This window comes from Arachis ipaensis, chromosome B7, assembly GCF_059453495.1.
Source record: "Arachis ipaensis isolate K30076 ecotype BB chromosome B7, ASM5945349v1, whole genome shotgun sequence".
NCBI lineage: Eukaryota > Viridiplantae > Streptophyta > Magnoliopsida > Fabales > Fabaceae > Arachis > Arachis ipaensis.
Genome location: NC_142442.1, coordinates 12443521 through 12457153, shown reverse-complemented (window position 1 = coordinate 12457153; position 13633 = coordinate 12443521). Strand labels below are relative to the sequence as shown.

At 30.7% G+C, this 13633-nt stretch overlaps 1 protein-coding gene across 1 annotated transcript; it reads left to right on the top strand.

The window, feature by feature from the left end:
• Positions 1–9457: 9457 nt before the first annotated feature.
• LOC107606603 (mannose-1-phosphate guanylyltransferase 1) lies at positions 9458–13018 on the top strand. The gene is made up of 5 exons (XM_088493227.1): positions 9458–9764; positions 11118–11251; positions 11549–11611; positions 11704–11943; positions 12065–13018. Exons 2-5 carry the CDS (start codon positions 11141–11143, stop codon positions 12734–12736), a joined length of 1086 nt encoding a protein of 361 aa, XP_088349353.1. The 5' UTR covers positions 9458–9764; positions 11118–11140; the 3' UTR covers positions 12737–13018.
• The last annotated feature ends 615 nt before the right edge of the window (positions 13019–13633 follow it).

Below are 13633 nucleotides of genomic sequence, written 5' to 3'. Positions count from 1 at the left end.
TAAGTGAAAGTAAAAGGGAGAAGGGGAATAGGAGAGTTACTTCAGTAGTAATAGGGATTCTTGCTATACGGCGTCGTTTTGGATGAACCTAGGTGTCACTTAACGGTCCACGTGTACTACCGTTAACGGAATCTGTGAACCCATAAACAGAAGGACAAACGTGATCGATGTCAAATCTTTCGAGGATTAATTTGATTAAAAATTTTTTTGGGGACAAAATTGACGATCGTACAATCTTTCGGGGACCAATTTAAACATTAACCCTAACTACTTAGCATATATATATGTTGTAGTTTTATAAGTGTGAATACATATGTGCCAGTACAATGCGTAAAATATGGACAAATTATGTGCCAGTACAATGCGTAAAATATGGACAAATTATCAGAATAAATTAATTGACAATTAAATTTATCGGATTATAATTTTTGAAGATTACATATGTAAATATATTTTTTACAAATCTATAGAAATTGCGAGAGAAGTCCCACAGATTTTAAATGCACGTAAATCGTTACACCCCTCTAGCGATTTACGTTGAAATTCGAAATGGTCAGAAACTGCGATAAGAGTGTAGCAGTTTATGCTTTAGTATAAATACACTAGAGGGAGTCGCGGTTTATTCACTTTGCACCATTTTAAAATTCTTAGAGAGAGAAAGTGACTTTTTAGAGAGAGAGAGAGAGAGAGAGAGAGAGAGAGAGAGAGAGAGAGAGAGAGAGAGAGAGAGAGAGAGAGAGAGAGAGGAAATTTTAAATTTCATGTGCAACTGTTCCTGAATTCCTTGTATCTCCAATGATACTTCAGATGATCTGACTCTATCAGCTGGTACTCAACTCCACGACGGATGTTATAATCCTTAACACTTAACACAGCTTTCTCCTTAGTCTGGAAAGATTGGCCAATCTGAAATTCCCCAGAAAGATTCCCCTCGTGTAATTCTTGACCTCCGAAGGTGGGATCTATGTCCGGTTGCTGGCCGACGGCTTCCAAGTTCAGCATTGAAAAATGTGACGGGTATTGCTGTGACCCAGAACTTGATGGCCCCTAACGTGTTGGTGGGCTCCTAGGAGTATCCTCGTCACTGTCCCCCAAGATGTGAGATGGCTAATCGTCCGAATCATCCTCTTGCATCGCATTTTCAACCCGATCTGGTTCACCGTCACCTAAACGACCAGAAATCAAACCGGGTGACCTAGCTATCCCAGCTGAAACAAATGGAGGTTAGCCAACAGATAACCAAGTGCAACGACAGACATCGAGGTAGAAGTATCCCCCCACCGTCGTTGTCTGAGGATTCGACGCTGATGCCTTGGAACTGTTGACACCATCTTCTAACTTGGCATATAGCTCGTGTATTCTCACTTCTGAAAAACTGCGCCGACAGTGAAACAAAACCTGCATGTCTTCGTCTGACCCTATCACAAATGTTTCATACTGCACATTAGTTGACACAACCGCAATCGGAATCTTGTAGAACACCTTCTTCACCCACTTGGCCCCACACAACCCTGCCTTTTGCAATATACTTGTCTTTAGCTCTGACAAAGTAGATGTTGACTGGATAAAAACACTCACAAGTTCTTTATCAGTGAACTTAACACCATGTCTTTTGCTTTTTTTAATTTTTCCACAACAATATACTAACACCAAAAAACTCTCCTCACTATCCATTTGTGAGTTTGTGAAAATGACCCTCTACCATCACACCACTCCCTCTTGGTTGGTATTTATAGGTATTTTTTGTGCATGCATAAACAGCTACACTCTTATCACGGTTTATGCACATTTGCCAAAACCTGAAGAAACTGCTGGACTCCTGTTGCGGTTTTTGGCCATTTCGAATTTTAACGTAAACCTTTAGAGGAGTGTAGCGATTTACGTGCATTTAGAATTCGTGGGACCTCTCTTGCGGTTTCTATAGATTTGTAAAAAGTACATTTGTGTCTGCAATCTCCAAAAATTATAATCTGGTAAATTTGACTGCCAATTAATTTATTTTGGTTATTTGCCTATAAAATATACTTGTAAAATTGCAGCATATATATATCGGAACCACTCCGATAAAGACGTCTAAAACATCATTTTTTAATAATTAAAATTTAACATATATAATCGATTAAATCATGTTATTTTTGTCAAAATTAGGCCAGACAAATTAATTTGACCGAAAAATAGTGAATCAAATTTTGAATCGGTTTAAATTAATATTATTTTTTATAAAAAATGACTACAATACCTTTATTATAGAAAATGACTAAAATACTCTTATCTGCGTAATAAGGTTAAGATTTAGGCTTGGTTTGATAAAACTTTTTGAAGAGGTGCTTGTGCTTTTAAAAAGCACAAGCACCTCATTTTGCGTTTGGTAAATTAAAAAGTCCAAGTGCTTGTACTTGTGACTTTTAAAAGTTAGAGATGCTTTTGAAAGCACCTAAGAGGGAGTTTTTCGAAGTTGGCTTGTACTTATCAAAATTAAAAAAAAATCTAATATTACCATATATAATAATAAATATTCAAAATTACCCTTATTAATTATTAAAAGCTGTTTTACCAAACACAATTGTAGTGCTTGTGCTTATTAAAAGCCATTTTTAATTTAATTTTACCAAACGCAAGTGCTGCAGCTTTTCAAAAGTTATCTTTTAAAAGATAGCTTTCATAAGCTACTTTCGAAAAGTAAAAGTTTTACCAAATCAAGTCTTAGAGTTTTCAATATATATATATAGAGAGTATTTTAGTTATTTTTTATAATATAGATATTGTAGTCATTTTTTATAAAAAATATTAATTTAGACTGGTTTAAAATTTAATTTATTAATTTTTTGGTTAAACTGATTTATCTGGTCTAATTTTAATAAAAATAACACAATTTAATTGATTATATATGTTAAATTTTAGAGTAATTCTCCACATACAAGTGGTTTTCCATACAAGTCATACAAGTCATTTATAAACACGCCGTTTCACATTTTTTTTGTGCCTCTTTTTCTTCTTTTTCTTTCTCCGTTCTTCTTCTTCTTCTTTCTCTGTGTCTCTTTTTCTTCTCTTCCTCCCTCTTTTTTTTATTGAAATTTCTTCTCCTCTTTTCGTTTTCTCTTTCTCCTTCATCAAAATCACTAGAAAAAATGAAGAAACATTATTCAAGGTACGTTTCTTGCCTTCTCTTTCTCCTCCTTCTTCTTCTTGCTACACGTTCTTCTTCCTTCCTGTTCTTCTTCTTCATTTACGTGCTTTTCTCTTTGTTTTCTTTCTTCGTTATTCTCGGTTTCCATTATTTTTTTACATCAAGCTCTAAAATCATTTTTGAAGAAGAAGAAGCAGGAGCAGAAGATGAGGAGGAAAAAGAGAAAGAGTTCTGAATTATGCATAAGGTGTACTTCAACGAATTTTGGGTGTATTTCTTAAATTCTTTGGGTGTATTTTTGTAATCCTTTGGGTGTATTTCTATAATTCTTTGGGTGTATTGATTTCAAGAAGAAATATACTGTCTCTCCCTATATTGGGTGTATTTCTGTAATCCTTTGAGTGTATTTCTGTAATCCTTTGGGTGTATTTCTGTAATCGTTTGGTTTATTTCTGTAACTGTTTGGGTGTATTTCTGTAATCCTTTGGATGTATTTCTATAATCGTTTGGGTGTATTTTTGTAATCGTTCGGGTGTATTTCTGAAGTTCCATCATCTTCAAAACAATTTCAAAGCTTGATTTCAGAAACCATGAAAATCGAAAAAAACAGAAGGAGATCGAAGGCAAAGAGATAACGATTTTCCATACAAATCATACAAGTCATTTATATTCACGCTTCTTCTTCTGTAACGCGCGTGTTAGGCCCAACTTCTTCTTCTTCTTCTTCTGCTTCTTCTTCTTCTGTAACGCGCATGTTAGGCCCAACTTGTAAGACTTGTAAACAAAAATGACTTGTGTGTAGCACTCCTCTAAATTTTAATTTTTAGAAACATCTTTAAAAAAAAAAGATATTTTTGACATCTTTATCTAAGTGACTTTCTATATATATAAATACAAGAATGTTGAACAGTAATAATTTTTGTCACACACATAAATGACAACAGAATATCAGAATCTTTTTTTAACTATTTTTCACTAACTAATTTACTATTTAGTTACATCATTATCTTTGACAAAAGAAAAAAAGGAATTGAACTTATCAGCTTAGTTTGAGATGAAACTTAAAGGCCTTAGAAACTTAAGTACTTATATAGAATCAATTAATTAAAGCTTCTCATACCACATCCTCGTGTGCAAAGATCTCATCATTGGCAACATTATTTTTTGATGGTGGTGGTAGTAGTAAATTAATAATACAATTATACAAAGATTTTATAAAGTTAGACAATACTTAAAACCTAGGCTGCCAATCAAGAAGACCAGATGCATCATATAACTTGCTGTTTTGTCAAAGCGATAAATCAAAAAGTAAACGCGTAATAGTTAGGTTATTTGCATGAAATCGAGGCTCTGATGACTGCAAATTAGAGTAAATGAAAAAAGATATAATAATGAAATTAAAATCGAGTTACACATTGTGTCTCGCGCAAATCCTTCAGTTTTCTAATTCCAAAGTTTAACACTTTAAATCCACCGACGCGTTACGTACTTACGTTGTTGCATTTGGTTTCAAGTTTTTTTTCCCTTTTTTTCCCCTTCTAATTCTTCTATTATGGTCAACACCATACGTTATACGTAACCTCATTCATCATGCTACAGTTAGTTTATTTGTGAATCAACTTTCATTACGATTTATGAACGCAAATGCATGCCGTCTCAAGCTTCAAGCTAAAGTGGATTATACACCTATCTCTTAAAGTAATGTGAATTAACATTCAAGTTATAGCCGCAATGGAAGTTTTTGTTGAAATATTTATAGATAAATTTAATTTTGATGTATTGATCATTTAAAAAAGTTTATAGTTATACGATTATTATTGAATTAGATTTATGTATTTAAATTATTTTTAAAGTAATTAATTAGTATATATACCCGTATATGAAACAATATACCAAAATATATAAAATAATTTTTTTTTAAATTTCTAAATAAAAATATGCATAGTAATTTTTGTTATAAAAATTTTATAAAGTTAATTAAACTTAAAGTTACTAATTTTAATATTAAAAATAATGAAATCAATAAGTAATAATTTTATATGTTTTCAAAATAATAATTACTCATTGATAGTAATATATAGTTTGTGATTAAATTGAAATATTTATATTAGAATTTTATTTTTTGAAAGTTTTTTTTTAAATAACATTAGTGGTTGAATTTTTAGACATTTTCTCATAATTTATGAGTAAAATTTTTAAATTCTCTTATTCCTTTGTTAAAATTAATTTGAGTAAGTACAATCTAATATAAAATAAACTTTTTTTTTGTGACTGCATGAAGTAAAATTTGTCTTTGAATTATTTTTTTTATTATCATAACAATATATATATTATGATGAATTATTTTTGATAAAATCTATCTAGAGAAATGTTTTATATTCTGATATTAAATTTATTTTTGGAACTAAAATAATATGACTAATGTTATTATTTATAAAATTTATCTACATATTTTAATATTAAAATAATTACATTTATACTTAAAAATAGTTTCATGTTTTCTTGTTATTTTAAACATCTATTAAAATTGTTAAAGATAAGATGATCATTTATTGATGATAGCTTTTATGCTTGAGTTAAATCCACCTAAATAATGTATAGAAGATAATTATTAACCAATAACCATTTTTGTCTTATGGTTCTTGATGAGTTTATATTATGGTTCTAATAAGGGTGTTCATAGTTCGGCCCGGTTTGAAGACTTGGTTCGGCCTCGAACCTTTTAGGGATTAATTTGGTGTGATTTCATCGGATCTAGGGTCGGGTAAGAGTTTCAAAAATAGACCCAGTCATTATTTCGGGGCGGGTCCGGGCCATAGTTCGAGTCACCCAAACTCAGTCGGGTCATCGTACACAATTAATATTTTCTGTTATTCGTGATGGATGATAACTACTCTTATGTAAAATTTAAGTATTGTAAACCTTAATATTTTGTGTTATTAGTCATTATAAGACATAAGTTAATGTTTTATGTTTAGACAATATTAATATTGATTGTGGTTATGTTTTAATTTTAGAGAAGGGATGGTTCTTGTTATATTTTTCTAAGTGAATTTTACTATGTGAATTGTGAAATTATGGTTGAATATTAGATGATTTTTACATGCTAAAGACAAGGTTTTCACTCCATTTTTATCCGGTTTTCACCCAGTCCGAATGTGCATAGGTTTTATTGGGTTTAGAATCGGGTTATGATTTAAAAATTAGACCCGGTCTATATTTCGGGTCGGATCTATATTTGGCCAAATCCGGTGTGGTCCGAGCCATGTACACCCTAGGTTCTAATATGATATATAGGTTATGAGAAATCTGAATTTGATATCATGGACGAAGCTACCTATTATGGATCTTCTAGTTTAAGCAACAAAGTCTCTATTTTATTTATTTTTGGTACTTTGGTACATCCCGTTGCAAATCTGCAATCTTCTACTCACAGGTAAGGAAATTTCTTTACTTTAAAAGAAGCCAAAATTTAATAAATATTTTTTAAAAAATTAATCTTATATATGAGTAATTGATTATATGATATTGCTGAAAGGAGAGAAGTTCTCCAGTATAAAAGAGGTTGAGCAAGAAAATTACAAGGAAAGTATTTTTTCGCATTACACATACAGACATTATTCCTATAATTCTTAATAGAAACACAGAGAATTTAAACCTTTATATAAACCAAAACATACAGTAGAGGTATCTAAAAGGGATATTCTGGTTTCGGCTCTCTCTTGACAAATTAAATTACGTGTAATTTTTTAAAATAATATACTAAATACGTAATATCACATGGCAAGGACTTTGATTGTGATATAACAACAATTGGAAATATATAATAATTCCCTTAAGAGTTTAGTTAGTTAATCAATCTTTTTTAGATAACCAAAAAAAAAAAAAATATATAAATATTCTTTTGCTAACGAGAGAGAGAAAGATGAAAAAAAAAAAAAAACATTAACAAATTAGTTCAATGGAAGTAAAAAAAAAAAAGTGAAATTTTCATTGTAATATTGTGATTCGTGCTTACATGCATGTAAGCATATGATAATTTTTCTTTTTATTAAACTGATGTAAATTATATATTCATATTGAATGCTGTATTATGCAAATGGAAAATAAAAATTGCAAAAATAATGTAAAAAAATTTAACATGTATAGCAATTATGAATTCAATCATGATTCATGAGTACAAAATTTGGTGGTGTCATGCGTACGTTATAAAATAATAATAATTATAAAATAATAATAATAAAAGGAAGAAGCGAGAGAAGTAATGGCCAAAATCCGAAAGAGCTTAGGAAGCCACCGACGAACGAAAGGGAAACATCAGTCCTTCGCGCCCACAGAAAATTTTATTCAATGTTTAGTTAATACTTAATAATAAAATTACGAAAGAATAAGTCACAAAAAAAAACTACCAAAGAATAAGAAAAAAAATAAAAAAATTTTATTTTGTGTTATTATTGTTGTATTATAAAAAAATAATGTTATTTATTTATATTAATTATTAAATTAATTTTAAATTTTAAAATAAACTAAACTAATCAAAATATTTAGATGATTCGGTTAAAAAAATAAATATAATAAATTGATTTTAAAAAAAAGATAAAATAATAAATAAAATAAAATAAAAATTTAATACTTAATAATAACAATTTATTTTTGATCATAGTGATTTAACATCTAAGGATAATATTAATGGCGGAGTTTAGTTCAGACAAGGGGGGCCATGGCCCTCCAAACTTTTTATAAAAAACTTAGTAGTACTTTTTTAAAAGATAAAAAATAGTTCAATTGACTTAAATACTTTATTATGACTTAAAGTATCTAATAAGTTCAATTGTTCAATAAACAATACTCTTTCTATCTTTAAGTTCAAATATAAAAAATTAGATATTTATTTATTTATTTAATTTAATATTATTTTATATTTTACTATTTATTTAATTTAATTTTTTATATGATAAACAATAATAGAATATTCAATAAGTATTAATATTATTGTATTTGTATAAATTGATAAAAAAAATTCAATAAATATTATAAATTTTAATATTTGTCCTTCTAACTTCTTCTTTACATATTTTATAGGATATATATTCAAATTTTTATATAAAATAATAATGAAAAATCAAAAAATTGATATATTTTTTAAGAGGAAGGTTAATATTTAAGAAGGAAAACATATAACTTTTACAATATCAACACATGTAGTGTAGATAGTTGTTCTACTTTAATGAATCACGAAGAAAGTGAGATATAACCTTCAAAAGTTCAAAAAGTTACCTATGATGACTTTACCCTTAACTTTTTGGAACGAGATTTTGAAAAACGGCTTTAAATTTAGCAATATCACCCAAACCAGAGAGATGAGATTAGACGAGCATATCTTAAATGAGGTCCATATCAAAAACAATTTGACAATTATTTTCTATCTGGCCCCCCAAAATTTTTTTTCAAGTTCCACCACTAGATAATACTCAATTTGGTCTTGTATATGAGTTTTAATTTAATCTTTAAAATTATAATTATTATTATTATAAAATTTTAATTTTTGGCATACAAATATTAATAGAGCACTGATATACAATTAAATATCACACTAAAATTTTTAAAATGATGTAGTTTTAATTTTAGCGCTCAAATAGTTCAAAAAACGATATCGTGTCACTTTTTGAAAAGAAACATTTTTATAAGCACCGCTTGTAATATTATTTTTGACTATTTAAGTGTCAAAATTAAAAGTTATATAATCCAGTTTGGCATCCGACTGTCTATATAAGCGTTCTGTTAACATTTGTCCCTAAAAAAATATTTCAGGAACTAATATAAATCATATTTATAAAATTTAAGGACTAAAGATAATTAAAATTTTAGAGACTAAATTAAGACTTGCGTAAAAATTTAGAAACTAACTTAAATATAATCTCAAGTATTTGTTTAAATAATCTTTTAAATAATAAATTAAAAAGTCGTTATTTTGTAATTGTCATCATAAATAATTGATTGTATAAATTATTTTTTATTAACAACGTATAAAAGTTAAAATTTTAAAATTAAAGTAAATTAAATGTTAAAATATTTTTAAAAAATTTAAAAATTTAAAATAATAAAATAATTTTAATTTTAATATATTAAAAATGTAAAAAATTATAAGATCATTCAATCAAAATTTATATTTATATAAATTTTTAATTAATAAATTTTAAAATTAATTATTTTATTAATATAATGAAAATTAAATATGCTTTACCTTTAAAAGAAAAGTAATTTTAGGATATCCCTTCAGTTGATTACGTGGAAAATCATATTATTAAGATAAGATAATATATAAAAAGTAAAATGAAAGAAAGAAAAAAGAAGGGAAGAAGAGCGCTAGTTAAGAAAAAATGATTGGGTGTGGGTGGTTGGTATACATAAAGAAGATTAGGAAGATGAATGGCATAACTGGCATTACAGCTCACTCAGTAACTTCTTTTTCTTCTTCTTCTCCTCCTTCTCCTTCTAGACTCGGACTCGCCCGCGTTGACCCGGTCCGGGTTGACGCTCTTTCTTTCCCTGCTTAACTGTTTCTCTTTCCCTCTCTCCGGTTTTTATCTCTTTCCATCGTTCAACCTTATCGCCATCTTCAATTTCTTCCTCCGAGGTAACTCGTCCATGATCCAATCATGGTTTTTGTCTGTGCTTGAATTTTCATGTGGCTATGGCAATGTGTTTCTGATTTCGTGTAATTCCTGCTCGATTTGTTATTCCTTTGTCTCTAGCTCTTATTATCTTTTCGTAATTCTGAATTTCCGATCGAGTAATCACAATGTTGTTAGCTCTGGGGATAATTTTTTTTTTTCTTTCTGTTGTTTCATTTGTGATCTGAGTTTTTCTGCTTAAATTTTACTTCTTTTCTGTGTGCAAGTGAGATCTGTGCCTTTTATTTATCTCTTTTTTTGGTACTTAGTCCTTTCTCTTTTTCTCCGTCGGATTGGTCATCTATTCACTGATTTTGAGTTTTTCAGCCAATAATTCAATGTAAAATAAGTAAATAGACTAATGTGGACTAACGAGATTTGTTTTTTTCATTTGCAATAGGTAGGTTCAGCTGGAAAAATTACTCAACTAGAAAATATGTTATTCTTTTGTTTGATTTATTGAAGCAAACAATATAAGTCAGAGCTCTTTTCCTCTGTTCTGATATAAGACTCAATACTATTTGTTCTATGAATGCATATCAGCTCACTGCATGAAATTCTTGTTTACAGAGAGAGTTTGTTGTTCTTGCTCTGATCCATTGATTGCATACCAGATCAGTATTGTGGTTGTTAAGAATTTGAAGGTGGCTTGAAAATGTGGATGGTTAAGAAAAATAAAGCCGATGCAGCATGTAGTTGATGGATCTGAGCAAGAGCAAGAGCAATCTTGTTCTCATAGTACAGAAGAATTTTTACACACTTCAGCCTTTCATTTTTCACATATTTCATCTTTTTCCTATAAATTTTACTTTTTTGGTGGTTTCACATATTTTTGTCCAAGTAAGTACTGGAAAAAAGGAGATTGTTGAACCAAAGCAAGGTGCTTTACTTTGAAGGGTTCCTAAGCATAATGCTTAATAAAAGCTACATATGCAAAATTACTCCATTTATGAAAGAAACAGCTGCATACTTTAAACCTTGTAGTCATTCTTGTTAAACTCTAGTGCTTGCATATAGCTGTTTTTTGTCTTTTCCTTTCATATGGAGTAAACTATTTTTGCGTATTTTCACTTGCCTTTCTAGCTTATGGTTCATATGTTGGCATGTACTGAATTTGAATCCATGTCTCACTCAATAGAACACACCATGGCTCACTTTCAATTGATTTGCCAGATGTTAACTTACATGTGTTCAGTGCAACTTCGTTCTTTCTTTCTTGGATGTCAATATTTATAGGAGAGGGTGGGATCTGTTTGCTCACATTTGAAATTGTTGTTAAGTTTTCTCGATCTGTTTCTAAATTTATAAGCTTACAGGAAAAAGCAAAGGGCATATTACAATGAAGGCACTGATTCTGGTTGGAGGGTTTGGAACACGGTTGAGGCCATTGACACTGAGTTTCCCTAAGCCTCTTGTTGATTTTGCTAATAAGCCCATGATTCTGCATCAGGTAAAGGTTTTGCTGGCCTTTTTTTGCTCTTCAAGTTTCACATGTGTTATGTATAGACTTTGTTGTTGAATGTCCTTTTTTCTCTTTGCAATATCTGAGTCCATTTATCCTACGTACCGAGACTCTATCAACATTTTTTAAAATTAAACATTCTCTTATTTGTATTTTCTAGATATGTGATAAGTAACCTTTTTATGTATGTGTGTATGTATTTAGTTGCATATCTCATGCATTTCACTTAATATGGCTTAATAGACTATATTCCTGATTTACCTTTTTACTTGACATGCTTTTCAGATTGAGGCTCTTAAGGCCATTGGAGTTTCTGAAGTAGTTCTTGCTATCAATTACCAGCCAGAGGTTCCTTTCCTTACAACATTTTGTCAATGTTGAAAGTGATTTATATGGCTAAAGTTTCTCTATTTTAACTTTGGTAATATTTCGTATTGCAGGTTATGTTGAATTTTTTGAAGGATTTTGAAGAAAAGCTTGGCATCAAGATCACATGTTCTCAAGAAACTGAACCGCTTGGAACTGCAGGCCCCCTTGCTCTTGCTAGGGATAAGCTGATAGATGAATCTGGCGAGCCATTTTTCGTTCTCAACAGTGATGTTATCAGTGAGTACCCACTTAAAGAGATGATTGAATTCCACAAATCCCATGGAGGAGAGGCTTCTATAATGGTGACAAAGGTACCAATATTTATCCTCCCCCAAAAAAAATATGAATGTAAAAGCTAAATTCCATTGCAAGAATATGAGACTATACATTCCAGTTGTGGCATGTAATATTATTTTCCATGTGCTTGTGTAGGTTGATGAGCCATCAAAATACGGTGTGGTTGTGATGGAGGAGAAAACGGGGAAGGTTGAGAAATTTGTGGAGAAGCCAAAGCTCTTTGTTGGTAACAAAATTAATGCTGGAATCTACCTGTTGAACCCCTCTGTCTTGGACCGAATTGAACTGAGGCCCACTTCTATTGAGAAAGAGGTGTTTCCAAAGATTGCAGCAGAGGAAAAGTTATATGCAATGGTTCTGCCTGGGTTCTGGATGGATATTGGACAACCAAAGGACTACATTACCGGTCTGAGACTCTACTTGGATTCATTGAGAAAGAAGTCTTCTCCTAAGTTGGCTAGTGGCGCACACATTGTTGGGAATGTCATTGTGGATGAGACCGCCAAAATTGGCGAGGGATGCCTCATTGGACCTGATGTCGCCATTGGTCCTGGCTGCATTGTTGAGTCAGGTGTGCGACTCTCACGCTGCACGGTAATGCGAGGAGTCCGGATCAAGAAGCATGCTTGTGTATCCAGTAGTATTATTGGATGGCATTCCACAGTTGGGCAATGGGCACGAGTGGAGAATATGACTATCCTTGGAGAAGATGTCCATGTTTGCGATGAAATTTATACCAATGGTGGCGTGATTTTGCCTCACAAAGAGATCAAGTCAAGTATTCTGAAGCCAGAGATAGTCATGTGAGGTTAATGTTCAAACTGGTAGCAATGTGATGAGGAGGCAGTAAGTTATTGAGTTGAAATTCTGTTGGTTTGTTTCATCTGTTTTCCTTTCATGCCTTCATTCCTTTTGTTTTCTCTTGTCCTGCATAGTGTACAAGTCAGTTCTTTGTTTAGAACGAATGATGCCATTGCGATGTTGAAAGGCCACAATCTTTGTAAATGGCAAGTTTGGTCTTTTGTGTAAAAGTTGTCTAATTTTAAGTGTAAGTATAGAAATAAATTATTAATTAGTTGTTTATTTCCATCTGTTGGTAGCAAGGATCAAGAAGCCAAGGAAGAGTTCAATCATCTTTATAGGGAAAGCTAAGGGTTTTTATGATTTGCATTTATGTTTTTATTTTTAATTTTTATTTTTATTTTTTTTTGCTTTTAGAATTTTGTAAAATGAGAAAAAATAAGACAACAGTATAGACAATGAATTTTGTTTTTTGTTTTATTTTCATTTTTTCTTTTACAAAATCGTACAAATGGGAAATATTTAGAATTAAAAGAGAAATTAAACATGGTAACCAAACTCGGGCAAAGTGGTTGAGAGCATATACTTTGCAGATTGCAGCGATGAATGCTAATAATTAGAATATCAATATATCATGCTGTTGGTGAACCATCGTCATCGAATACAGGTAAACTTCTATACTATGGGGCCTAAGGATTGTGGATGTTATGCAGTTCCTGGATCTTGTATCATGACCATGTGAAGGAGGGGTCATACAAATGAAGTTGCTTAACAAACCATTTTCATCACTACTTTGTAAGCATGATTTTTACACTTCTTTTTGTGTAATTTTAAGTTGACTTATCTGGACACAGGTCTCAAGTTTTATCCAGTAAATTGCCAAGAATATGGTCAGGTATCAAT

Excerpts from the sequence above, each read along its gene's own strand:
- LOC107606603 (XM_088493227.1), top strand. The coding sequence starts at position 11,141 with ATGAAGGCACTGATTCTGGTTGGAGGGTTTGGAACACGGTTGAGGCCA. Across the intron at positions 11,252-11,548 it reads AGCCCATGATTCTGCATCAG|ATTGAGGCTCTTAAGGCCAT; the intron begins GTAAAGGTTTTG and ends CATGCTTTTCAG. Across the intron at positions 11,944-12,064 it reads CTTCTATAATGGTGACAAAG|GTTGATGAGCCATCAAAATA; the intron begins GTACCAATATTT and ends GTGCTTGTGTAG.